This window comes from Sparus aurata, chromosome 1 (genome assembly GCF_900880675.1).
Source record: "Sparus aurata chromosome 1, fSpaAur1.1, whole genome shotgun sequence".
NCBI classification, from domain to species: domain Eukaryota; kingdom Metazoa; phylum Chordata; class Actinopteri; order Spariformes; family Sparidae; genus Sparus; species Sparus aurata.
In genome coordinates, this window is record NC_044187.1 from 2,049,040 (window position 1) to 2,073,732 (window position 24,693).

Consider the following 24,693-nt stretch of genomic DNA (forward strand, 5'->3'; position numbering starts at 1 on the left):
TTGTGATTTTAGGTCCATTGTGTTAATACAGTATGTCAAAATGAAAAAATAACTGTACAGTCACACATGTGAGGTTGTGCTGAAAATAATGACACCAAACAAGGCAAGGTAAATAGTTTTTACGGTGAAATATAATGGTAAAATCAAAAATAGTCAAAAACGGCCAATTATACCCCAGACCTCAAATTTATTCTTGATATTTACCATATACAGTACATAAATGGTGAAAAAATGATATTGATAAAATATTTTTCATCAAATATGTAATTGAATAACATTAAATTAACTTTTTAATTTTAACAACACTAACCCTTTTGTTCATTGTAAATAGCTAATTTATTATAGCTAGCTAGCTAATTAGCTAGCTTCTCTACCTTTACCATAAAGTGACAACTCAACCGTTTGGTAGAGCACGTTTTGAAAAAATTATTTGACCCTTATGGGACTTATTTTTGTTGAATTAAGTTACATAATTCTGTTTAACAACTCATCTGAAATGATAATATGTCAACAAAATAGTCTTAGATTTAAAAGTCCCGCCGATATGCCTCATCAAAGGACGAGTGAATTTTCGCTGTTTCACTACATGTTTGAAAGAATGCTGAAAAGGCATACTGCTCACAGACACAGTGCCATTTAGTGGATTTTTTTAGCATTGCACAACTACGCCAAATGGTAGAGATTGCTCATTCAGGTTGAGTTAAGCTTGATGCGTTTATCAATGAAATATAGTGACTTAAAGTGTGGTCTACCAAATGGTTGAGTAGTACCTTAAAGGGATATTCAGAGTTCATTCAAGTGGTCGACAGACATGCTCCATGGAAAATCTCAAAGGTCAAGGGTAGACACTTACCCTGGATAAGTGCAGAACTTATAAGACTCTTTAGGCAGAGGGATGTGGCTTGGGCTAAATTTTGTCAGACAAGAGAAAATGCTGATTGGGAAACATACAGGCATCTAAGAAATATCTCAAAAACCCTGACCCGCAACAATAAATCTAATTATTATAAAGAGTGTCTCTCTAATAAGTTTAAAATTCCTAAACAATTCTGGAACAGTATAAAATCCATAATAGACACTTCAGAGAAATGTCATATTAATCAAATAAGAGATGGCAATATAATAAATCATGACCCTGTATCTATTGCCCAGGTGTTCGGTCAGCATTTTTCCTCTGTCTGCTCTGACTTCATACCCAACTTCTCCTATACTGATAGTTTCAATAATATTTCAACCTACCACAGTACATTTCCTTTGCAAAAATAACACCTACAGAAGTTTTGATTGCTATCAAACAACTGAGTTCAAGCAGTGGTGCTGGACTGGATGATATTGAATCAAGATATATTAAATTAGCCTCTCACATTCTTATGTACCCACTTGCTCACTTGTTTTACATGTCCTTATCCACCTGTGAGTTACCAACTATCTGGAAATACTCACGTATTACCCCACTTTATAAATGTGGCGACACTCTTGATCCAAACAATTATAGACCTATTTCAATACTCTGTACTATAGCTAAAGTATTTGAAAAACTAATCTTTCATCAGCTATCAGAGTATCTTAAGAATAATAATATCCTATCACCAGTTCAATCTGGATTTAGACCTAACCATTCAACAACTACTGCTCTCTTAAAGTTTACTAATGATGTGTTTTCAGCATCTGACAATGATAAGCTCACAGGGGCTATTTTTATTGATCTCAAAAAGGCTTTTGACTTAGTTGACCACTATTTGCTCCTGGATAAACTTTATGCAATTGGTCTATCACAAAATGCACTTTTATGGTTTAACTCTTACTTACATAATAGAAAATATTGTGTGGTTATTCAAGGGAGTAAGTCTGACCTTTTTGTCCAACAAAGAGGTGTACCCCAAGGTTTGACTCTGGGACCACTACTCTTTTCCATTTTTATTAATGATCTTCCTTTAATGTGTTCTAATTCTTCTGTTCAACAATATGCAGATGATACTGTTATTTAAACCTCTGAACCTCATTTATTGCAAATCCAAACTGCTCTTCAACCCGATTTCAATAACTTACAAAATTGGCTCTTATCTAATAAACTACTACTCAATAAATCAAAATCCTACATAATGGTCTTTGGCACAAGACATAATCTTAAATCAAAATCTAATAATCTATTAATAGCTTGTAATGATGGTACTTATCTGCATCAAGTTGATCAAATTAAATACTTGGGTTTATGTCTTGACTCTGAACTCACATTGATTATGTTCTCTGCAAAATTAAGTTTGCGTTAGATCTAGAAGCTGTTTTACATTTAATATCTAAAAGAAACTAGCCACACAACTTATATTGCCATTTTTTGACTAGGCAGATGTTGTTTATCATAATGCATCCAAAACTAACCTTCTACCTCTCAATACAGCATACAATATTCTCTGTAAATTTGTTCTTAGATGTTCTTTTAATACTCATCACTGTACGATGTATAACTCACTCAAATGGCCTTCGCTCAATACAAGAAGACACATTCACTGGCTGCAACTCATCTTTAAATGTTTACATTTAAACTACCCTCATTACCTACAACAATTTTTAGTACCTTGTTCCTCAAAATATCAATTAAGACATTCAATGCAATACTTCTTTTCCATTCCTTCTGATAGAAAAGCAATTGGAAAGAGAGCATTTAGGTTTAAGGCTCCTTCAGACTGGAATAAATTACCTTTAAACATACGATCCTTGACATCATTTCACCTGTTTAAAAATGGCGTATCTTCTTATTTTGAGTTAAACTGTACATGTTTCAGATGATATTATACCTACATACAACTTACAAACCACTGTATACTCTATCTTCTTTATTCTCTTTTATATATATACTTTTTTTTTTGTTTGTTTTTTTGCTAGGCAATTATTGGTTCACTGCCTCTTTGTGGCCATCTAGTGGTTGTATCACTATCTTTTGATTATGTGCTGATTTTTCTGGTTGTAGTGTATCAGTTGAATAGTCCTTGTTGTTTTGTTTTGTTTTTTTTGTGTTCCTTTTTACTTTGTCTGTAATGTTTCTGTTTGTTTGCTTGTTTTCTTATCCTGTTTAGTTGTTTCATTGTCTTCTTATTATTGTATGTTAGGACCCCCTCGAAAACGAGATGGTTCATCTCAAGGGGTTTATCCTATTTAATAAACTTGTATCAAGAGACCAAACAACTGAACCATTTCTGTTACTGTCATTTACAAAGAGAGAGAGAGTGTGTGTGTGTGTGTGTGTGTGTGTGTAGGTGCGCGCGCGCGTGTGTCCCTCCTACAGAGACACTGAGGAACCAGACAACCACAACCAGAATCCAGGATAAAGAGGTTGAGTGAATGTGGTGTTGAAGGTGTGGAGGTGGATCAGTGAGTCAGAGACTCTGTAGAAGGACAGAGTGCCAGCAGGACAGTCCACATACACTGCTACTCTGTTAGAGCCAGAGGAGGAGGAGGAGGAGGAGGAGGAGGAGGAGGTGGAGGAGGAGGAGAGGACTGTTTTTCTCTTATCATGCCAGACAGAGTAATGACCATCATCAGAGCACTCCAGACTCCAGGACTGATTATTCCGTCCAAACAAACAGTCATGACTGTTTCCTCTACTGATTCCTCTGTAACTCACTGATATCTCAACCCATCCTCTCCACTCGACCTCCCAGTAACAGCGACCAGTCAGATCATCTCTACACAGCAGCTGAGGCCAGTAGTCAAACCTCTCTGGATGATCAGGATATGGCTGCTCCTCTCTCACAGATGTCACCTTCCTGTTGCTGTCAGACAGTTTGAGGCGTCTGTATACTGTGTTGATGTCCACTGTGAGTTCACAGACATCTGATGGAGAGAACAAGACACAATACAGCAGCAGTTTATCATCTAACACAGCTGATGGTTTATTTGTTGCTTTATTAACAGACTGACTGTTAATTAGATCAAAACTTCACAATGACTCATCTTTTTGGATCTTCTTTCAAACTGACAGTTGAATGCAGATACACAAGCTTTAGATTTAAACTACTTTAACATGTGCTGCCTTGTTTTCATCAGTCAAAGTGAACACACACTTACACTTCCTCAGACCAGGTTTCAGCCTCTGCTCTCCACCATGTTCCACCCTGGAGGAAGAAACAGAGTCAGAATGATCCTTCCAGGTCCTCTTCCACTGAGGACATTATCTCTTTGATTCCATGTTTCACAGTTGTCAGTTCAGCAACATTATCCAGCTCTCTTCACTGATAAATGGTCAATTTAAAAACATCCCTCATCATCACTATTGTCTGCACTGTCTCCTCTTTCACTGTCGAGCAGTTCAGTGAGAGTTTCAGTCATATCCACATCTTCTCATTACCTCATGTACATTGTAGATCAGTAGGTTGGAGTGTTAATTTCTGAATGTTAAGTCATTATAAATGATAAAGAGCGGCTCCTCAAGTGAAGGTGTTCACCTGCTGTATGACTGATAATGATTTATTATCCTATGATCAGAAAAACTCACTTTTCAGCCAAAAACTCTTCAGATTTGTGTTAGTCCAGACAGGCCCGTATTAACCCACAAATGTAATACATTTTCCAAAAACGTAATAGCCGCTGCCTACTACAAACGTAACATACAATTTCCCACAAACGTAATAACTATTACGTTTCTGGGGACGTGAACATCAGTATTGTAATAACTTCCCACAAATGTAATAATACAATAAATCATGATCGTAGTGGTTGTTGCTTGTTTGTTTGATTATAAACCTACTAATACTACTGATATTGTTTTATGGCATATAAATATCTAGTTTAAACAGATTAAGTTCTTTGCATAAGCAAAATGCTTCTTGTTAATGAGGATCATCTCTCTCTCACCGCTGTCTGCATGCTGCGCATCACTACCTGCGTGAAAGTGTTACATCCAAATGAGTCAGAAGCAGCAGCCTGTTCCTAGACGTGGTCTTACATGAAGAAAATTAATTTTAGGCTGTTTTGGGTTTATATGTGTTTCAGAATTAATCTCAGCTTTAATAGGCCGGGAGCCAGGTCCACCCCTCAGGATGTTTTTTGCTACCTTTTTTTCTCTATTATTTCCTGTTATCCCATACATTGGGCCATCACAAGTTGATAACCTCCACCCCCAACTCGGAGCCGTTTGGCCTCAGGGGCCAAAAAACCCCTTTTTGGGAAAAGCGTACGGCGAAATGATGTAATTGCATATATTATGGTACTGCAACTGCATAAATGGTCCGATAAGTCTGAAATGTAGCATGGTGTATCCTGACACATAGGGGCAACTATCAGAATAATATTCTGGGGCTTACTACCTTTCTATTTTCAAATATCACCCTCAGTTTATCCTAAAAGACAAAAAAATGTGTGTCCGCTTGACAAATTTTCATCAAAGGTGACCATTTGAAGGCATTTTATCCTAGATATCACTGTCTTACATGGATGTGAAAAATTCCCGAATTTGTTGGCTTCAATTTAAGTCCAAGATGACCTTTCTATCTAGAAGATTACGCCTGCTATGACCAAAGATCTCCAGTGTACCTCAAATCGGAGAAAACAGAACTTTCAGCATTACCCTTCCAAATGGGATCAAGCACGTTTTCTCGTATATAAACAATATCTTAAACAAGAGTTGAGACTTGAATTATGTACTGCTATACTTTCTGAAGTTAATTTCATGAAAAGTGAATAATGTTACACCCCCAGGTGGACCAGGGCATCAGGGTGCAACATAAAAAAAAATTCGAACAGATTTTTACACACCAACTGACGCACTCACCAACCGATGCACTAACCAACCAACCGTAACCCTGCTTCATGTCACATCCCAACTTAAGTTGTTCAGCAAAGACTGCTTGGAGGTAAGTTGATCTATTTTTCTGGCTATAGAAGGTGATTGAGTCTTGTAATTTTCTACATGAAAGGTGGCAACTCTACTTCTAGAGTGATAACATTAGCTATCGGCAGTTAGCTTGTAGATTGTGACTTAGCATAGCCAGCGACATGTAGCTAGCTAGTGAGAGCAGAAGTGGGAGAGAAATTATGATGTGTATGTGTGTGTGTGTGTGTCTGTGTGTGTGCGTGTGTGTGTGAATGTACAATATAACCCTAACCCTAACCCAGCATATCTAAAATAGTCAACATGCCAAAGAAACGACAAGATGATGAAGACTGGACAGCTGGCCAGAGTTATTCAAAGAAAAAGAAGAATCAGTCACCACCTCAGTCATGTCTGGAAAACTGCATTCTGCATGGTTGCAAGGGAACCGTAAATGCTAAGTTCATACCTTTGTCTTCTAAGGCTGATCCACTGAGTGCATTTACTGCTATCACTGGTATGAAAAATAAACTACAGACACAAATGTTTGATTACGGTGGTATGCAAGATGTTTGTGAATCAATTCCTGATGAATTGTCTTCTGATTGTGGATATCATGAAGACTGTCGACACATGTATTTCCGCAATGCTAACCGTGCTTTAAGCAAGTATCAAGCAGAAACTAGGCCCACTAGACCGAACCCGTGAGCATGTGGATTCTTCAGTTTTGTTTTGCAGTTATTGCATATACTGCAGAAGTAGCACAGTGAAGAAAGTGTCCGGGAACAGATATAGCTTGCAGAAATTCCAATCAAATGCATACCAAAATATAGATAAAAAAGCAATGGAAATTGGTGATGAAGACTTGTTTGCAAAATCAGAGGAGTTGATCTTTTTGCCAAGGAGGCACAGTTTCATGATTGCTGTCGCAAGCAGTACTTAGTAAAGAGAGCACCCCAACCTAATGTAACCCGGGTGGGAAAACCCTTATTTATTTATAATATTTTCCCTTATAAAGCAAGAGGTCATGTGATTGCACCGTACGTCATCACGTCACGTCATTAGAGCGCGACCAGTCGCGGTAACATGACCCGGCTGTGGCTTGCTGCCAGCAGTAGCGAGAGGAGCAGGCAGGGGAAATGTTTGCTGCAGGTACGTCGTATCATCGTTCATTTAATTCAACATCAGCCATTCCAGATCTAAATGCAACAACTGTTGAAACATGGGAGCCGACTACCAGAGCCGCTGAACCTCAGAATTGGAGCCGTATGCTGATTTAATCACGGACTTTGGTGAGTCGCGCTAACGCTATTCATTTGAATGGCGTTGGCTTAGCCTAGCCGCTACCTGTTGATTGTCGGAGCGGTTAAGTGTCTTGTATGCCTAGTTCTCTGAATGTGTCCTGCCACATGAAGTGTTAGAAGTGTGACGTGATTTTATGATTGTGTGTATTATCTTTGTGGCAAGAATTGAATGTACTGAAGCTCTTTAAGCTAGTCACTTACATGCAGTCCAGGTAGTTGCTGGTACTGCTATGCATTTTGGTCTGGATGCTTGTCTTGGTGATACTGACGTACTGTGATGAATATTTTGATATAACAAATATTATGTTAATGATTTATATCGATTTATATATATCATGCTGTGATTATATTGTACAATATTGGAATTATTGAATTTGAGATGCTGCTATTTATTTAATGCAGCCTGTGTTAATTGGTTGTAGTATTTCTTGAATGTTGTGTGCACACTAGATATTTAATTGGACCTGTTTTCCATACAGGCCAGGTTGATGGCGAGCTGAGAATTAGCCTGGGCACCAAGCCTGAAGACTGTGTCTCGAGAAAAGCCAACAGAACCCCCACTGCTCTGGTCAGGCTGGTAGGAGGCTCCTTTAGGCAGCCGCTCCCTTTTCCTAATTGTTTGGCCCCTCGCAACTCACTAACGGCCCCTACACACAGCACACACACTCACCTTCCAACCCTTGGACTTTTCCCCTTCCCCATTGGACACTAATCCGTTGGGCCGTTGCATTGCGGTAGAGTTTGAACTCTGTTCTTTGGCATTTGGGCCTGGTTAGGACTTGGATGGGAGACTGCCTGGGAATACCAGGTGCTCATGAATTATATGTGCACTGTGAGTCCTCCGATGTTTACTGATGAAATTAATTGTACATACTGATGTTTTTTCGAATGGCCATTTGTATTTGCATTCCATATTTCTATTGTTATTCTATTTAATGTTATTGGTATTCCACTATTATAATATATGGTGTCACTAAAATCTTACTGTGTTCCGTGTCTCACTCTCCGCTCCTAGAGCTGAATCTAGTTTTCTGATCCTAGCCCAGATAATAATGTTGTGGCTATCTGTTAGTACATAAACTGTGCATTAATAGGGTAGCATACATGCTACATAACGTGGCAAGCTAGCCAGGAGCGGAGAAAGACCTGAACATTTTATCAATACATTTATTGTGTAAACATGGACATATTCGAGAAACGTGGCATTAAGATTCCAAATGCAGTTTTGATAAAGGAAGCGACAACAACCGAAACAGATGATGAGGTAATCGACTTTTTACAGCAATACGGTTCTATTTTAAAATCTGAATGTATTGATGAACCCGATTCCGCTTTTCACAACTCGATCGTGGCTGAATATAATTCAGGTGCTGCGTTAGCTGCCTTACGTCCAATTTTACCATATACATATAAGTGTAATGATGCTGAGACTACCTACAAGATCTTGGACTTATCTACAGTCTGTGCGCACGAGGTAGGGAAGTTGCAAACTCAAAACTACCTTTCTGAATTACAAAAAGTCGCAAAATTGACCGGCCAAGATTTTGCGGTTGTCCTTAATGGGGTGATGTCTCTGCTTGGTCAGTCAGTCACCCAGCTCAATCCCACTGCCAGTGACGATGAGTCTCCTTCGGAGGACGATGAAAAGCCACCACCACCTGCTGCCACAGTCGGTCTGCAGGTGTCCCCACTGCTTCCTGCTGCTACCTTTGGTCCCCCAGTTGGTCTTGCTGGTTCAGACCAGAACACTAAGCCACAGCCAAGGGTCCAGCCAGCCCCCACAGCCCAACACGCCTCAAGAACTGCTTTGCCAGCCATGTCACATGCCAACCTTGATCCACCTGAAGTGCGCTATGTGGTCGAGCACATCGTCAAGAACGACGACAGCAGTCTGCATTTCACACAGCGTCTCAGAGCCTTCTCTGGAAGATCGCCCAGGCCCCAAACCGAGTCAGACTATGACACATGGCGGTCTGGAGTTGAGCTGTTATTGAAAGATCCTGCCATGTCTGACCTACAGCGTTCACGCAAGATTTTTGACAGTTTGTTACCACCTGCTGCTGACATGGTTAAGCACCTGAGACCCGACACTCAACCAACAGTGTATCTACAGACCCTCGACTCGGCGTATGGCACGGTGCAGGATGGCGATGAGTTGTACGCCAAATTTATGGATACTTTCCAGGATGCTGGAGAGAAGCCGTCCAACTATCTACAACGGTTGCAGGTGGCGCTGAATCAGGCTGTGAAACGAGGTGGAGTCTTAAACAAAGACTTTGGTCGACACCTACTGACCCAGTTCTGCCGTGGCTGTTGGGACAATTCTCTCATCACAGAACTCCAATTAAAACAACGAAAATATAATCCCCCATCGTTTGCTGAATTCCTGCTCCTTCTGCGAACTGAGGAAGATCGTGAAGCTGCAAAAGCCATCCGCATGAAGCAACATCTTGGCTCATCACGATCCAGAGTTGCAACCCATGCGCAGTATGCCTACACCGACAGTGCAGAGAAAGGAGAGATTGCTGCACTCACCAACACCACTCAGCAACTCGCTCAACAACTGGCAGATATACAAAAGCAGCTTGTAGCCCTCACCGCTGCCCAGTCAAGCTTAAGCTCTAGTCAGTCCGCTGCTTTCAAGTCCACACCTGGCCGCAAGTTGGGTGAGGGGCAGAGGGCGGGCAAGCCACCAAAGAACCCGTCTTCTGTCCCTAAGGCCGGCTACTGCTATCGGTGTGGTGAAGATGGCCATATAAAGACCCATTGTGATAATCCCCCAAACTCTGCACTTGTCGCTGCAAAGAGGAAGCAGTTCACCGAGAAGCAGCAAAGATGGCAGAAATCAAACCCTACTTCAAGACATCCTTTAAACTAGAGTCAGTTCCAGTTGTGGGGCGAACCGGAACTGGTGTGGACCCACAATGTCCCAACCTGAGAAGCCATGTTGAATGTCATGAAGTGGCCCAGACCACCCCCGCTGGTTCAGCTTGGTTACCCAAAGGCTTGGTCGGATCTCGCTGCACCGCTAACCTCAAAATTTCTGGTGAAGAATTTGATTGTCTGTTGGACACAGGATCGCAAGTCACTACAATCCCGGTGTCATTCTATAACCAGCATTTTGCGGATCAGCCTGTGAAACCCTTGTGTGATTTACTGCAAGTTGAAGGAGCCGCAGGGCAAGCAGTTCCTTATCTTGGATATGTAGAGATGGTGGTCACATTCCCCAGTGAGTTCCTGGGAGTGGATTTGGATGTCGCCACACTGGCGCTTGTTGTTCCTGATGTCGGAGCCCATCAGTCCCCAGTGTTAATTGGCATGAACACCCTGGAGCCACTATACAACCAGTACATGGGGAGTGAATACGCCAACTTCCAGCCGACTGCGCATGGCTATAAAGCAGTGCTCAAACTACTGCAGCTCCGCCTTCAGCAGCACCAGGTGGGCAGTGATGGAGTGGTGAGGCTAGCCAGCACGTCTCCCATCCTCATCCCTGCTGGTCGTACCATTTGCATGGCTGGCTTCATCCATACCAGCATGCTGTCTCCTAGGCAATGGGTGCTTGTGGAGCATCCAGCCTCACCAATGCCAGGTGGGCTGTGTGTCAAGAACTCTTTGGTTATGCTCCCAAGCCAATCCCATCCGAAGATCCCAGTCATCCTCAGCAATGAGTCAGACCAGGATGTGACCATTTCACCTCTCTCCACCATCGCTGAACTTGCAGTCTCACCCCAGATCTTATCACACACTGTGTCAATGAAACGTTCATCATCAGAAACTTCTCCTGCTCTGAAGTTGGATTTTGGGGAATCGCCTATCCCGCCAGAGTGGAAGAGGAGAATCACTGAGAAGCTCAACAAGATTCCTGATGTTTTTGCACTTAGTGCTATGGACTTTGGATGCACAGACAAGGTGAAGCATCATATAAAGCTGCATGACGAAACTCCATTCAAGCATAGAGCCAGACCCATCCACCCTAGAGACATCGAAGCAGTCCGACAACATCTAAGGGACCTTCTGGAGGCTGGTGTCATTCGTGAATCGGAATCATCATTTTCATCACCAATTGTCGTGGTCCGCAAGAAGAACGGTGACATACGCTTGTGTATTGATTACAGGAAGCTGAACCTACAGACGGTTAAGGACGCCTACCCCCTGCCAAACCTGGAGGAGTCTCTGTCCGCTTTGTCCGGGTCCAAATGGTTCAGCGTCCTTGACTTAAAATCTGGTTATTACCAGATCGAAATGAATGAAGAGGACAAAGCTAAGACAGCTTTTGTGACACCCATTGGATTTTGGGAATTCAACAGAATGCCTCAAGGAGTAACAAACGCTCCATCTACATTCCAGCGGTTAATGGAGAAGAGCATGGGCAATCTCCATTTGAAAGAAGTTCTGGTTTTCCTCGATGATCTTATTGTCTTTTCAGATACGCTAGAGGAGCATGAGCAGAGGTTGCTGCGAGTATTACATCGCTTGGAAGAATACGGTCTGAAGCTCTCTCCCGAGAAATGTAAATTTTTCCAGACGTCTGTTAGATATCTGGGACACATCGTTTCGGAGAAGGGAGTTGAGACTGATCCAGATAAGATCCTTGTGCTAAAATCCTGGCCAATTCCAAGAACTTTGAAGGAGCTCAAGTCGTTCCTAGGATTTGCTGGATATTACCGGAGGTTCATAAAAGGGTACTCTGCCATCGCAAAACCCCTCAATGATTTGACACGTGGCTATACACCCACCTCCAAGGCCCAGAAAAGGTCTAGTCCAGTAAGAATCCAGGACCCAAAACAACCCTTTGGAGGGCGATGGACCCCCACTTGCCAGCTTGCATTTGAACTGCTCATTGAGAAGTTGACCAGTCCCCCAGTTCTTGGCTTCGCTGACCCAAAACTGCAATATATTTTGCATACTGACGCCAGCATCACCGGGCTCGGGGCAGCTTTATACCAGGAACAGGAGGGTCAGCTGAGAGTAATCGCTTATGCCAGCCGTGGTCTGTCAGCAAGCGAGTCGAGGTATCCTGCACATAAGTTAGAATTTCTTGCGCTGAAGTGGAGTGTGTGTGAAAAGTTCCATGACTACCTCTATGGAGCCAACTTTGTGGTAGTGACTGACAACAACCCACTCACTTACCTGTTAACAACAGCGAAGTTGGATGCCGCCAGTCACAGATGGCTTGCTGCCCTGTCCACCTACACTTTCAAGCTGCAATATCAAGCTGGGAAGCAAAACCTCGACGCTGACGCTCTATCGCGCCGCCCTCACAGCCACCCTGCTGACCTGATAGAACCCAAAGATTGGGACATGATCAACAAGTTTACGTCAGAGCGTGTCATTACACCTGGTGAATTGGAAGAACTCGACCCAGATGTAATTTCTGCCATCTGCCACCGCTGTCTTGTCACTAGTCAGCCTAGCAGTGTGGCAGGGAGTCCCATCACCTTGGTTGAGTCCCTGAGCCTGTCGGCTAAAGCCGTTCCTGACTGCTATGCTAGTGAAGACCTCCATGGCCTACCTGTTGTTCCCTCTTTGTCACACCTGGACCTCAAAGAAGAGCAACGTGCTGATCCAGTCATAAGGGAGGTCATCCACCAGATGGAGACTGGGGAGAAGGTTCCCCCAACGGCAAGGCAAGAACTTCCAGACCTTGTGTTGTTGCTGAGGGAGCTGAACCGTCTCGAGCTTCAAGAGGACATCTTGTACCGAAGGAGGCAAGACGGAGAACAAGTCTTGTTCCAGCTGGTGTTACCGGAGGAGCTGAGGTCAGTAGTGGTTGCAAGCTTGCATAATGACATGGGTCACATGGGCATTGAGCGGACCGTAGATCTTGTACGCTCCCGGTTCTTCTGGCCTCGCATGGCAGCTGATATTGAAACCAAGATCAAGACCTGTAGCCGTTGTGTGAGACGCAAGACACTCCCAGAAAGATCAGCTCCACTTGTTAACATTAAGACCACTCGTCCCTTGGAGTTACTCTGCATGGACTATCTGTCACTTGAACCAGATCAAAGTAATACAAAAGACATTCTTGTCTTCACCGATCACTTTACAAAGTTTGCAATAGCCATTCCCACAGCAAACCAAAAGGCGAAAACAGTGGCAAAATGTCTATGGGAGAACTTTATAGTGTGCTATGGGATACCGGAACGCCTCCACACTGACCAAGGGCCTGATTTCGAGTCGAAGTTGATTAAAGAACTTTGCCAACTCGCTGGGATTGTAAAAACCCGAACAACCCCTTACCATCCTCGGGGGAACCCAGTTGAGAGATTCAACCGGACCCTGCTCAACATGCTTGGGACGCTGGAGCACAAGCAGAAAGCTAGATGGAAAGACTACGTGAAACCGTTAGTGCACGCTTACAACTGCACACGGAATGATGTCACCGGCTTTACACCATACGAATTAATGTTTGGCCGCTCACCGCGTCTTCCAGTAGATCTGGCTTTTGGCTTGCCTGTGCGGGGGCATCAGTCTACTTCTCATTCCCAGTATGTTGAGAACCTGCGGTCCAGAATCGAAGAGAGCTTTCAGATAGCTTCGAAGAATGCTGTAAAATCTGGCGAAAGAAATAAAACCCGCTTTGATCAGCGGGTTACTCCGTCGAGTCTGGAGGAAGGTGACCGCGTTTTGGTGCGAAATGTCAGACTTCGTGGCAAGCACAAACTTGAGGACAAATGGGAGCAAGATGTGTATGTCGTGGTGAAATGTGCTGGAGACCTGCCTGTGTATACAGTGCGGCCTGAGGACAGGGCAGATCGACCAACTCATACGCTACACCGAGATTTACTTCTCCCATGTTCCTTCTTGCCAGCATGTGGTGATCCAGATCCTGCGCCAGTTACACCCTCACGTCGTCCCCAAACCCGGAGCCAGAAACTAGCCAGTGCTGATCACACTGAAGACCTGGTAGAGGAGGAAGATGGATGGAATGTGCCTGACGTCCAGATCCAGCCAGACACATTCCAGTTCCAAAGTTTATCTGTTGAACCCGCTTCTGGATTCAGTTCTCAACCTTTACCCGGGGCTGCTGTGGCACCTGTGTCCTTGGAGGACCCTGTGGTTTCTGCTCCTGAACCCTTGTATTTATCTGCTGATGGGGAGTCCTCTGCTGGGTCCGAAGCTGCTCTACCTGTGGGAGAAGAGGAGCTTGAGCCTGGTGAAACCTTACCTGAAACTGAAGGAATACAGCTTACCTGTGTTCCTGGAAATCTACTTGTTGAAGAACCAGTGCGCCCTGACCAAGCAGAGACATCATCCAGCCAAAGGGAGCGATTGCTCAGTCCACCTCCGATATCGGTTGTAGCTCCAGACTTAGCTGATCCAGTTGTTGAATTGGGTCCTGCCGTCAGGCGTTCTAGTCGGCAGCGTCAACCTCCTAATCGCCTTCAATATGCGGCATTGGGTAATCCGCTTATTTCGGTCGTACAGACGCTATTTCATGGTTTTGTTGATGCTTATAGTGAAGCCCTTGGTACCGCTGCAGCAACTGGCCTTGGGCAATCTCGTGTTTACGATGTTTAGCATGCATCAGGGGTTGCATGGTATAAAGGGGGGAGAAGCAGCTGTTGCTGAGATCACAAGCCATAACCTGAGACAAAAAATAGAATGCTGCCCTGATCTCAAAGATTGTATTGGCTTCTCATCTTGCCCATTCAAAGACACATTATTGTTTAGTACATCCCCCGAGTCCATAAAAGCGACAGTGCGTTCAGCTTATAAGTTGGGAATAAATGTTTGGAGAAAAGAGGTCAGCCATGATCTTCACAGGAAAATCTTAACAGCCTTCAAAAGCTTTGAACCACTACCTTGGCCTCCGAGGGCTCATGATCTCCATGATCCAAATGAGGAGATTCCTTCTGAGGTTTTACAATTTGTTTTAAACCTCATCTGTGGAGATAAGAATCCCTCATGTCGGGAGGAAAGTCTGGCATCATGTATTTCTCAAGACATCTGCAGAGCAGTTACGTCGGGTCAATGGAAGATGAAAAAACACGTCTTGCTATGTATGACACTACGCCATCTCTTCAGATCCAAGAGCATCACCACTCTGATAAATAGGCTTGGTCACTGTGAGTCATACACATACTCAATTGAGCTTGAAACGGCTCTGGCAAATGCAATCGTGGAAAGTGCCTCATTAGTCAGCAACTCGGATATTATCAAGGGGCAACCTAATGGAGCAGTCTTCCACAGTGACTGGGACAATTTTGATCAGCGAGTATCAGGTGTATATGGGGGAGGGTCCATTCATACCGCTGCAGGGATCTACATGCAAGATCTAGGTTCCTGTGCAGATGCAGAAGCCCTTACCTCAGAACAGCCTACACAAGAGTCCTGTGCAGATACAGAAGGATTTACCTCAGAACAACCTACACAAGACTCTAATCCTAACACTCAGCCTACAACAAAACAGAGATCATTTAGAAGTCCTGCCACAGAGTTGCCAACTTACTACAAGCGGAAACGATCTGAACCAACTAACTTGGTGTCATCTAGGTCAAATAATTTAACCACATACAGCCAACCAAAGTTATCTGATACTGATCTAATTTGGGTCTTTGCTCGTGAAATCAACTCTATGGATCAGCACATCCCTGGTTTGCCAGGCTGGGTGTCTGTTACTGGCCAGTCTCCAAAATGCCTCACCACAATTGGGTACTATCCCATGATCAATAATCCCATAACTGACTTGGCAACCATTCAAGAATGCCTTAGATGCAGCCAAGCTGCGTCCTCTGAAGCTGGACAAGAGTACACCATCAGTACATTCGATCTAGGTGTTTGCATGAAAGCATATCCTCTAGTATGGAATGAACCTGAAAAATACCAAAAACATATCATCCTCATTGGTACATTCCATTGCTGTGGAGCATACTTGAAAGGCATAGGCAGAAGATACTGTCAAGGGAGTGGATGGGTAGAAGTGGCTTTGGAAGCAAAACTGATTACCACTGGCTCGTTGTCTGGGGTCACTGATGGAAAGAATTGGGACAGAGCTATAAACACACACAAATCCATGCTGGAAGCTCTAGAGAGACTCCTCTATGATAAGTATCTGGAAACTCATGAACCACTCTCTCCAGAAGGGACTGCATTCCTGAAAAAGCTCACTCTAAATGAATCTTCTCTCGCTGAAGTTCTCTCATCAGATGATGTATCTCACCACATGGAAGAATATCATGCATTCAGAGAAGCAGTGAGAAATGGGGAGCTGGGAGAAACTGGACAGTTTTGGATGGAATACATGGACTGCACCTGGCTCGTCCTATCAATGAATAAGGCAATCAAAATGAATGACTATGAAGGATACAAAGCCACCTTAAACAACATGCCAGATCTCTTCTTCTGCTCAGACCAGCAGAACTATGCAAGATTCCTCACATACTTGGGATACTTTCTTGAACACATTGAGTAGATGCATCCAGGATCTGAGAAACTTTTGCGCGCTGGAGCAATCAGTGTATCGAGATCACATATCCCAGGCAACCGCTGTCATACCGACAAAACGATAGAAGAGACAGCTATGAAATGGCTCAAGTCAAACTCAGGGTCTGGAACATATTCTGCAAGGATCTGTGGAATCACCAGTAACTATGAAGCCAGCCAACGTCATATCCTGACTGCCCATGCCAAAGGAGAGTATGTAGAAGAGATGTGGAAAATGACAAGCGACCGAGATGAACATACAGAGAAGCAGCAAAGAGATCCAAGACTACGTGAAATCACTCGGTCTGAGAAGCAAGTCCAGCAAACAGTAAAAGCATTTCAGAGTTTTATAAACCCATTTCAGCTTGGGACTTCTCAGCCCTTGACAAGTTTGACTTGAGGAGCAGCTATGCCAGAAGAGGTGCGCTATGATGTGCTGAATGCCCTGAAAAATGGCAACACTCAAAAAGAGGAATTTATCCGTGATCGACTTCAAAAAAAGTCCTTTTCTTTGAACCTATCAAGAGGAACAGATTCAAGACAATGTCATCTACCACACCTAAAAGGAAGCTTGTGGCATCAAACCAGAAAGTGATCCAGTACAAGGCCACAAGTGGGTTCATCTTTCAAATCTTCATCAAATCACAACAACTCAAGTCACAAATAAGCATCTCTGACCTAATGACCTATCCCTTGACTCTGACACCATACTCCATCTCAACAATCGATGGCTTTTTTGCAAAAACCAACAAAACAAATGGAATGAACTACATGATCAAAGATGCTGCGAATACACAACTTCCTTCTCCAAGCCAATGTGCTCTCATTCAAGATGGAAACTCCTCATTCTACACGCGCGATGTGCCACGAACAATGAAGACCATATAAGAGCGCATTTTTAAAAGTCTGCCAGCTGCAGCTGAAACAGTATTCAGCACAGACACTTACCTTGACCGTCTTCATTCACCAAAATCAGCTGAGAGGGATCGCAGAGGTTGTGGTGAACGTTTTATGGTGAATGGACTGAATTTGCATCGACCCACCGATTGGAATGGTTTTCTCATAAATGATGAAAATAAGAAGGCACTCATTCATTTACTTCTGGATCACTGGAGCACTCAAGATATGATGGAAGACATCCGCCGAAGGCCTGTTATTTTCGTAGAGGCTGGTCAAGCCTTCAAGATAGAATGCAATGCTGGAGTAATGTCTAAAGAGCTTCTACCTGAGATCTGTTCAAAACATGAAGAAACGGATGTGAGGGTGATCATTTATATGCAGTATATCCAAACCAAAATGCCTCACATCACAACAGTCAGAGTCAGAGCAAAAGACTCTGACATTTTCTTCATCCTCCTTTATTATGCTAAATCATCAACTGTCAACATCATCTTTGACATGGGAGATAGACTTATCAACATCAACCAGCTGGCCAAATATTACTCAGAGGAACACATTTCAGCTCTTCTGGCCTTGCACGCATTCACTGGTGCTGACTGCACATCAGCATTCAAAGGCAAAGGGAAGGTGCGACCAATGAAGATTCTGAATCAGAACTCAAAGTTTATCCAGATCTTTGCTGAAGTTGGTAACTCTTGGGAGATTGATGAGCGGATTCTCAGTGGGGTTGAAGAGTTCACCTGTCGCCTCTATGGTTTCAGTCGTCGAATCAAGAAGGTTGATGAGGCAAGAGAGATTAAACTCAAAATGTGTGGCTCAAGCCTTGAGCTTCGACAGGGTATGTCCGTTGACCTCTCCACCTTCCCACCCTGCAAGAGGGTCCTCTTACAGCACATGAGAAGAGTCAACTTCCAGGTATGCAGCTGGAGGAGGGCTCACGAGCACTACCCAGAGATCCCATCCCCTCTCGACCATGGATTTCATGTAAATGCAGAGACTGACAAACTAGAACCACTATGGTTTGAGGGTGACGTCATCCCCAAAGCCCTTGTTGATGTTTTGGCAGAAGAGGAAAAAGATGAAGATGATTTAGTAGATGAACTCCATTCAAATATAGACGATGATGATGGTGATGATGGTGATGATGATGAGGAGGAGGAGGAGGAGGAGGAGGAGGAGGAAACTGATGATTAAAATCCAGTTCTATCATTGTCCTTTTTTTGTTTATTTTTGATAAAAACGTAATACTTAATATAATACTTTTACTTATTTATTCTGTGCAGAGCAAACTATACTAGAATCCTCACAACTATTAGGTTAATTTCATGAACACATCCTGGATCAGATAAATGGTATCAGTGTAGCCAGACCACATATCCCAGACAACTGCTGACACACTGAGAAAGCAATAAAAGGGACTTCATAAAAAAATCTTCATGAATAAGTCTTCTCTGACATATTCTACACTAATACAAGATGGTAAGAAACTACAGCATAGATAAGCAGCAAAAGGGTCTAAGAATTAAAGAAGTGTTTTATTTTATGTTTGAGCTGTATTTTAGTGTCTCCATTTGGCTGTATAATATGTATCTATAGTTAGTAATGTTTTCTCCTATTTGGGTACCAGGTTTTGAGTGACTGAACCCTCCTTTGCTTAATCTGTTGTTTTATGTTGCACCCTGATGCCCTGGTCCACCTGGGGGTGTAACATCATTCACTTTTCATGAATTAACTTCAGAAAGTATAGCAGTACATAATTCAAGTCTCAACTCTTGTTTAAGATATTGTTTATATACGAGAAAACACGCTTAATCCCATTTGGAAGGGTAATGCTGAAAGTTCTGTTTTCTCCGATTTGAGGTAGAGGTACACTGGAGAATTTTGGCCATAGCAGGCGTAATCTTCTAGATAGAAAGGTCATCTTGGACTTAAATTGAAGCCTACAAATGTGGGAAGTTTTTCATATCTATGTAAGGCAGTGATATCTATGATAAAATGCTTGAAAATGATCACTTTTAATGACAATTTGTCAGAGAGACACACATTTTTTTGACTTCTTGGATAAACTGAGGGTGATATTTGAAAATAGGAAGGCAGTATGCCCCAGAATATTATTCTGGTAGCTTCTCATATGTGTCAGGATACACCATGCAAAATGTCAGACTTATCAGACCATTTATGCAGTTGCAGTACCATAATAACTACATCATTTCGCTGGACGCTTTTCCCGGCTCCGAGTTGGGGGTGGAGGTTATCAACTTGTGATGGCCCAATGTATGGGATAACAGGAAATGATAGAGACAAAAAGGTAGCAAAAAACATCCTGAGGGGTGGACCTGGCTGCCGGCCTATAATATATAGACCCTAGTCAACATTCAAATGATAAGCTGTAGTTTAGAAATTAGTTTAATAACGTTAGGTCGGAGGGTTTTTCTCTGACCTAACATTACCTAAGGGTTGTAACACCTGTTATTTAACAGAGCTGAATAGAGTTTATTGACAGAGGAGACAGATTGTTGACAGAGGGAGGTAGCTAGCTTGAAAAAAATAAAATAAAATCTGTGGGGAAAACATCGCCTGACACTTAAATTTAAATTCCCATTGGCAATACAAATTTGAAGAAATCTGGATTTATTGCTCATTTGTAAACACAACACTTATCAGTCTATAGGCAAGAATCTAAATGTTTATTAATTCAGTTTTATTCAAATTCGCTTCATGCCACTTTTTCTGAAAGTGTCTATATTTCAATTGAGAAGAATTTTTCATATAAAAAAAAGGGTTTGCTATTTTCATTCTCTCTCTTCTCTACCTTTGTTAGTTGTCTTCAGCTGTGCTTATTTGTGAATTTACCCAGAGTCTGTAATGTACTACAACAACACCAAGTACGGTGTGGACGACCTGGACCAGATGCGAGGACGTACTCCGTCAAAGGTGGTATGCGAAGACGGCCAGTAGCGGTCTTTTATAACACCCTCGACCTGGCTGGGATCAATGCCCCCATCTTATTCAAGGAGCACCAGCAGCAGGAGAGCCCGGAGGAAAGTCCTGCAGCAGCTGGCAGAGGAGCTGAGGGCAAAATACATGGAGGGGAAAGGGGCTGTGGCAGTCGGTACAAGGTGGGCAGCAGCGGAAGCAACCACCGCAGCAGCAGACACGGACACAGAGGCAGTGCCGGTCCAAAAGAGCTGCAAACGGAACCAGACGCCGGACACTTGACACGGCACAAGCCCGTGTGTTGTAACTGTGCAGTAGCACTAAGGGCTGCAGCATCTCCCCCGCTTGTGGTACCGTCTCCACAGTTAGCTTCAGCTTCGTCAGCTCTGCACCTGCTGCTAGTGACTGCAGTTCTTCCTCTTCATGTTCTTCTCGCTGCTTTGTGGACCAACCCAACTCTGATTGGGGGGGGAGTGGACGGGTGATGGGGTCATGCAATCGTGATTTATTATTACTGTTGTTATTTTTATGAAATTGACATTCATAAATGAGTAATGTATGGTCTTTCAACAATTTCCAGTGAATAATATAAACATTTACGTAAAAGATTTTTAAAGCTTGTATCATGAGGTGCCCCCCCACTGGCTGTCAATGGTTGGTGCCCCTGGGCACTTGCCCAGTCCAGTCTATGGATAATCCGGCCTTGGTCCAGAGAACACTTCTGTTGGGAGTCAAATTACACGCTGCCCGGTTAAGGAGTGTTTACAGTTTTTCTCAATTGTTTACACACAAACTGGTATTTGAGACACAATGACCACAGCATGTAACTCATTCACCAACCCCCTGAACCAGTTCTGCTCAACTACAAGCACAATTCCTGCTTTACATTCAATCTGCAGTTCTAAAATACACTTTTTTCAAAACTCTACACACAATTCTCTGCATTTGGCACAATTTTCATAAAGAAAATCTCTTGACTTCACAAGGAACACACTGTCATTTAAAATTCTAAAGTTATTTGCCCTTCGCACACCCCTATGCACACTGACTCATCACATGGGTGAACACCTCGACACCCTACACAACACACTCATTCCACCAGAGCAGCTCAGGTACGTTGTCATTTGGGACAACATAAGTTTCCACTGCTGGACTGCTGGACGAGCAAACATGCAACAGCAACAGTAGCACAAATGGATTCAGTCTCAGAAAAATAATGGTCTTAAGAAAAAAACAAAAAAAGAGAATTTGGACGAGAGGCTGAAGAAATGAACAAGACGAACACAGAGTCAGCAGGTGAGCTTCTCTCACCTCCTTTAAATACAGCAGACAGAGTCAACAAACCAGAGGAGAAGACACAAATACACAACTCAACCAAAGAAATCTGCTTTTTACAGCTTCATTCATGTGTCAGGAAACCGTGACACTTCATTTTTGTCTGCTGACATATTTAGTTGTTGTTGACGTCAGTGGTTACAGATGCTCTGTTCGCCTATGTCACCTCTTTTGGTTCAGACGGTGAACCAACAGTCCTCAGCTTGTCAGTGTGACAGAGAAACAGCGTGTGAGCTCTTGTTGTCTGTTCATACCTGAAACAGTCCGGCAGCTTCACTCCTGAGTCTCCTGGATGATTGTAGGTCAGGTCCAGCTCTCTCAGATGGGAGGGGTTGGATCTCACAGCTGAGGCCAGAGAAGTACAACCTTTCTCTGTGATCATACAGCCTGACAGCCTGGAGACACACACACACACACACACACACACACACACAGAATGATTTGTTTTGATCTTTTCTTCATTGTCTGTGTGAATTTTGAGTTAAATCTGCAGGTATCTATTCTTGAACACTCGCAAGCAGCACAACAAGATGTAAAACCCAACACTGACATATCAACACAATTGATTTAAAGATAGGATCCACATACATAAATCAATCAGACTGCAAATTCAATCCATTTTGCAGTTTCTAAGCTCACTACACGAAAACAAAATGCATTGCATGTAATGGCAGAAAATAATGATATCATTAAAAAACAAGCTCTATTTTTGAAGCTTTTTATAAGCACAGTTTCATTCAAAGTTCGTCTTTTTTTGGAAATATTTTTGTCCAAATGACAAACATCCTTATACAAATTACATAAATCACATCCATCACATCATTATGTTTAACAAGTTAAAATCTAACTAAAAACTTTATTGTCTGCATTTTCATAGTGCTTTTCCAGTCTAACGACAGCTCAAAGCTCTTCATAATACATGCCACATTCACCTATGTGGAGCTAGGGGGAGGTGGGTTTCGAACCAGTGACCTTCCGATCACAAGACAACCCACTCTAAACACTGAACCACAGCCGCCCCACTAAAATTTCACTTTCAGATATTTTAAAAAATACTGTTCTGTTTACTGAATATACACAAATTTGACATGACTGTCATCTTTTGTAACACTCACCAGTCTTGAATGCTCAGGCCAGGTGACACAAATGGACACCCACAAACATTGTTTGAGTTCTTGGGTTGCGTTCTAAGGTTGGGAAAAACATTAGCCGTTTTTAGACAGGGCTACAAGCCACCAATTTGCCCGTCCTTTTGGTGGCTCGGTCTGTGGTTTTAGATAGAGGGCAGCAAATTGGGGGTCTGTTTTGGTCCGCCGATTTGCCGGCTCGGAGGGTACACTTATTTCCACCTCGCCTGCTATCTAAAAACGAGGCAGAAATGTGCCGGCCCCTGCGTGAGATGGGCGGAGGTGTAAATTACCTGCACCATAGTGCGACCCACAGCCGGGGAGTTTTAAAACCAAGAAACAGCTGATCACAGCAGTCAGTCCATCACTACATCCGCGGACATTACGATGAACAACTGGACAGCCGCTGAGATCCAGGAGATGCTAGCATCTCCTCTGTCTCTGTAGCTGTTTGGTTGTGTTAGCTTGTTGTTGTCGCGCAAGCTAGGAACGGTCGCTACTTTCAAATTAAAAGCCCCCCCCTTACCTTGGACCTTTTCTATCTTAAAAGGACTACTGTTTGGGTTCTAGGGTTGTGTTCTTAGGTTGGAAAATCCAGAAATCTTGGTAATGAGGAAAAATCCTATTCCTGGTGAACTGTGACTTAAAATCACTGACTTGTATGTCAAGTAACATTTAAATGCTCATCTGTTAAACAGAAGCTAAATCCTGACCTGAGAGTCTCCAGTTTACAGTGTGGACTCTTTAGTCCAACAGACAGCTCCTTCACTCCTGAATCCTGCAGGTCGTTGTGACTCAGGTCCAGCTCTCTCAGACTAGAGGACTGGTAGCTGAGAGCTGATGAAATATGCTTACAACATCTGTCTGTGAGGTTACAGCCACTTAACCTAAAGAGAAAAACAAAATGACAGTCAACATTTTACAATCATTCTCTCCTATATTTAAACACAACCAGTTTTAAAGCTGTCGGGTATCTTGAGGTTGATCACTTACAAAGCTGTCTTTGATACTTTGAGCACAGGCAGCAGCCTCTCCAGAACTTCATCTGATCTGGAGTATTTTTTCAGGTCAAAGACATCCAGGTCTTCATTGGAACTGAGCAGCAGAAATGCCATAGCTGACCAATGTGCAGGTGAGATTTCACCAACATCTCCTGACTTCAGGTACTGTTGGACTTGCTCTAGCAGAGACTGGTCACCCAACTCATTTAAACAGTGGAAAAGATTGATGACTTTGTTACCGCTGGACAGATTCTTGATCTTCTCGTGAATGTAGGTAATTGTGTTCTGGTCATTCCCCGGACATCTTCTTTTGAATTTCAATTCTCTCTGAAGAAGCTCCTGATTCTTTTCCCGTGAAAGACCAAGCAGGAAGCGCAGGAACAAGTCCCATCGTCCATGATCGTCGACCAAAGCCAGATCCACTGCCTCGTTATGGAGGGAGGAAAGTTTACTTTTCTCTGATAACCAACGCCACCAACTTTTCTTGCTGGAAAGCAGATTCTTTCCACTATCTACGAAGGTTTGTAACACGTACAGAGCTGCAAGAAACTCGTGAAGAGTTAAATGTTTTAAAGAGTACATCACTTGATTGTGAAGACCAGCTTCTTTTCTTATCAGCTGTGTACAAACTCCTGAATTGACAGCAGCTTCTGTCAGATCAATCTGACAACTTCTCAAATCATCTTCATAGAATACTATGTTTCCCTTCTGCAGCTGTTCAAATGCCAGCTTTCCCAATTTCATGATCACATCTTTGTCTGTTTCATCCTTCTTACAATCCTTCTTATTTTTACATTTTGTCTGGATGATCAGGAAGTGTGTGTACATTTCAGTCACAGTCTTCGGTAGGTCAC

The 24,693-nt window shown here is 43.0% G+C and overlaps 1 protein-coding gene and 1 long non-coding RNA gene across 2 annotated transcripts in view; one reads left to right on the forward strand and one right to left on the reverse strand.

Moving 5' to 3' along the window:
• Window positions 1–3,251: 3,251 nt before the first annotated feature.
• Window positions 3,252–24,693, reverse strand: part of LOC115586123 (NACHT, LRR and PYD domains-containing protein 4E-like) — a 61,731-nt gene continuing 40,289 nt past the window's right edge. Inside the window, exons 7-12 of the mRNA XM_030424909.1 lie at window positions 23,832–23,924; window positions 23,552–23,725; window positions 13,535–13,669; window positions 13,354–13,432; window positions 4,066–4,159; window positions 3,252–3,831 (exon numbers count right to left, since the gene is read on the reverse strand). Of these exons, the coding sequence (XP_030280769.1) occupies window positions 3,278–3,831; window positions 4,066–4,159; window positions 13,354–13,432; window positions 13,535–13,669; window positions 23,552–23,725; window positions 23,832–23,924 (1,129 nt within the window). The 3' untranslated portion in view covers window positions 3,252–3,277. The remainder of the gene's footprint in view (window positions 3,832–4,065; window positions 4,160–13,353; window positions 13,433–13,534; window positions 13,670–23,551; window positions 23,726–23,831; window positions 23,925–24,693) is intronic.
• LOC115578724 (uncharacterized) lies at window positions 7,031–8,089 on the forward strand. The gene is made up of 2 exons (XR_003983522.1): window positions 7,031–7,098; window positions 7,590–8,089. It is a non-coding gene; the product is annotated as an uncharacterized LOC115578724 (long non-coding RNA).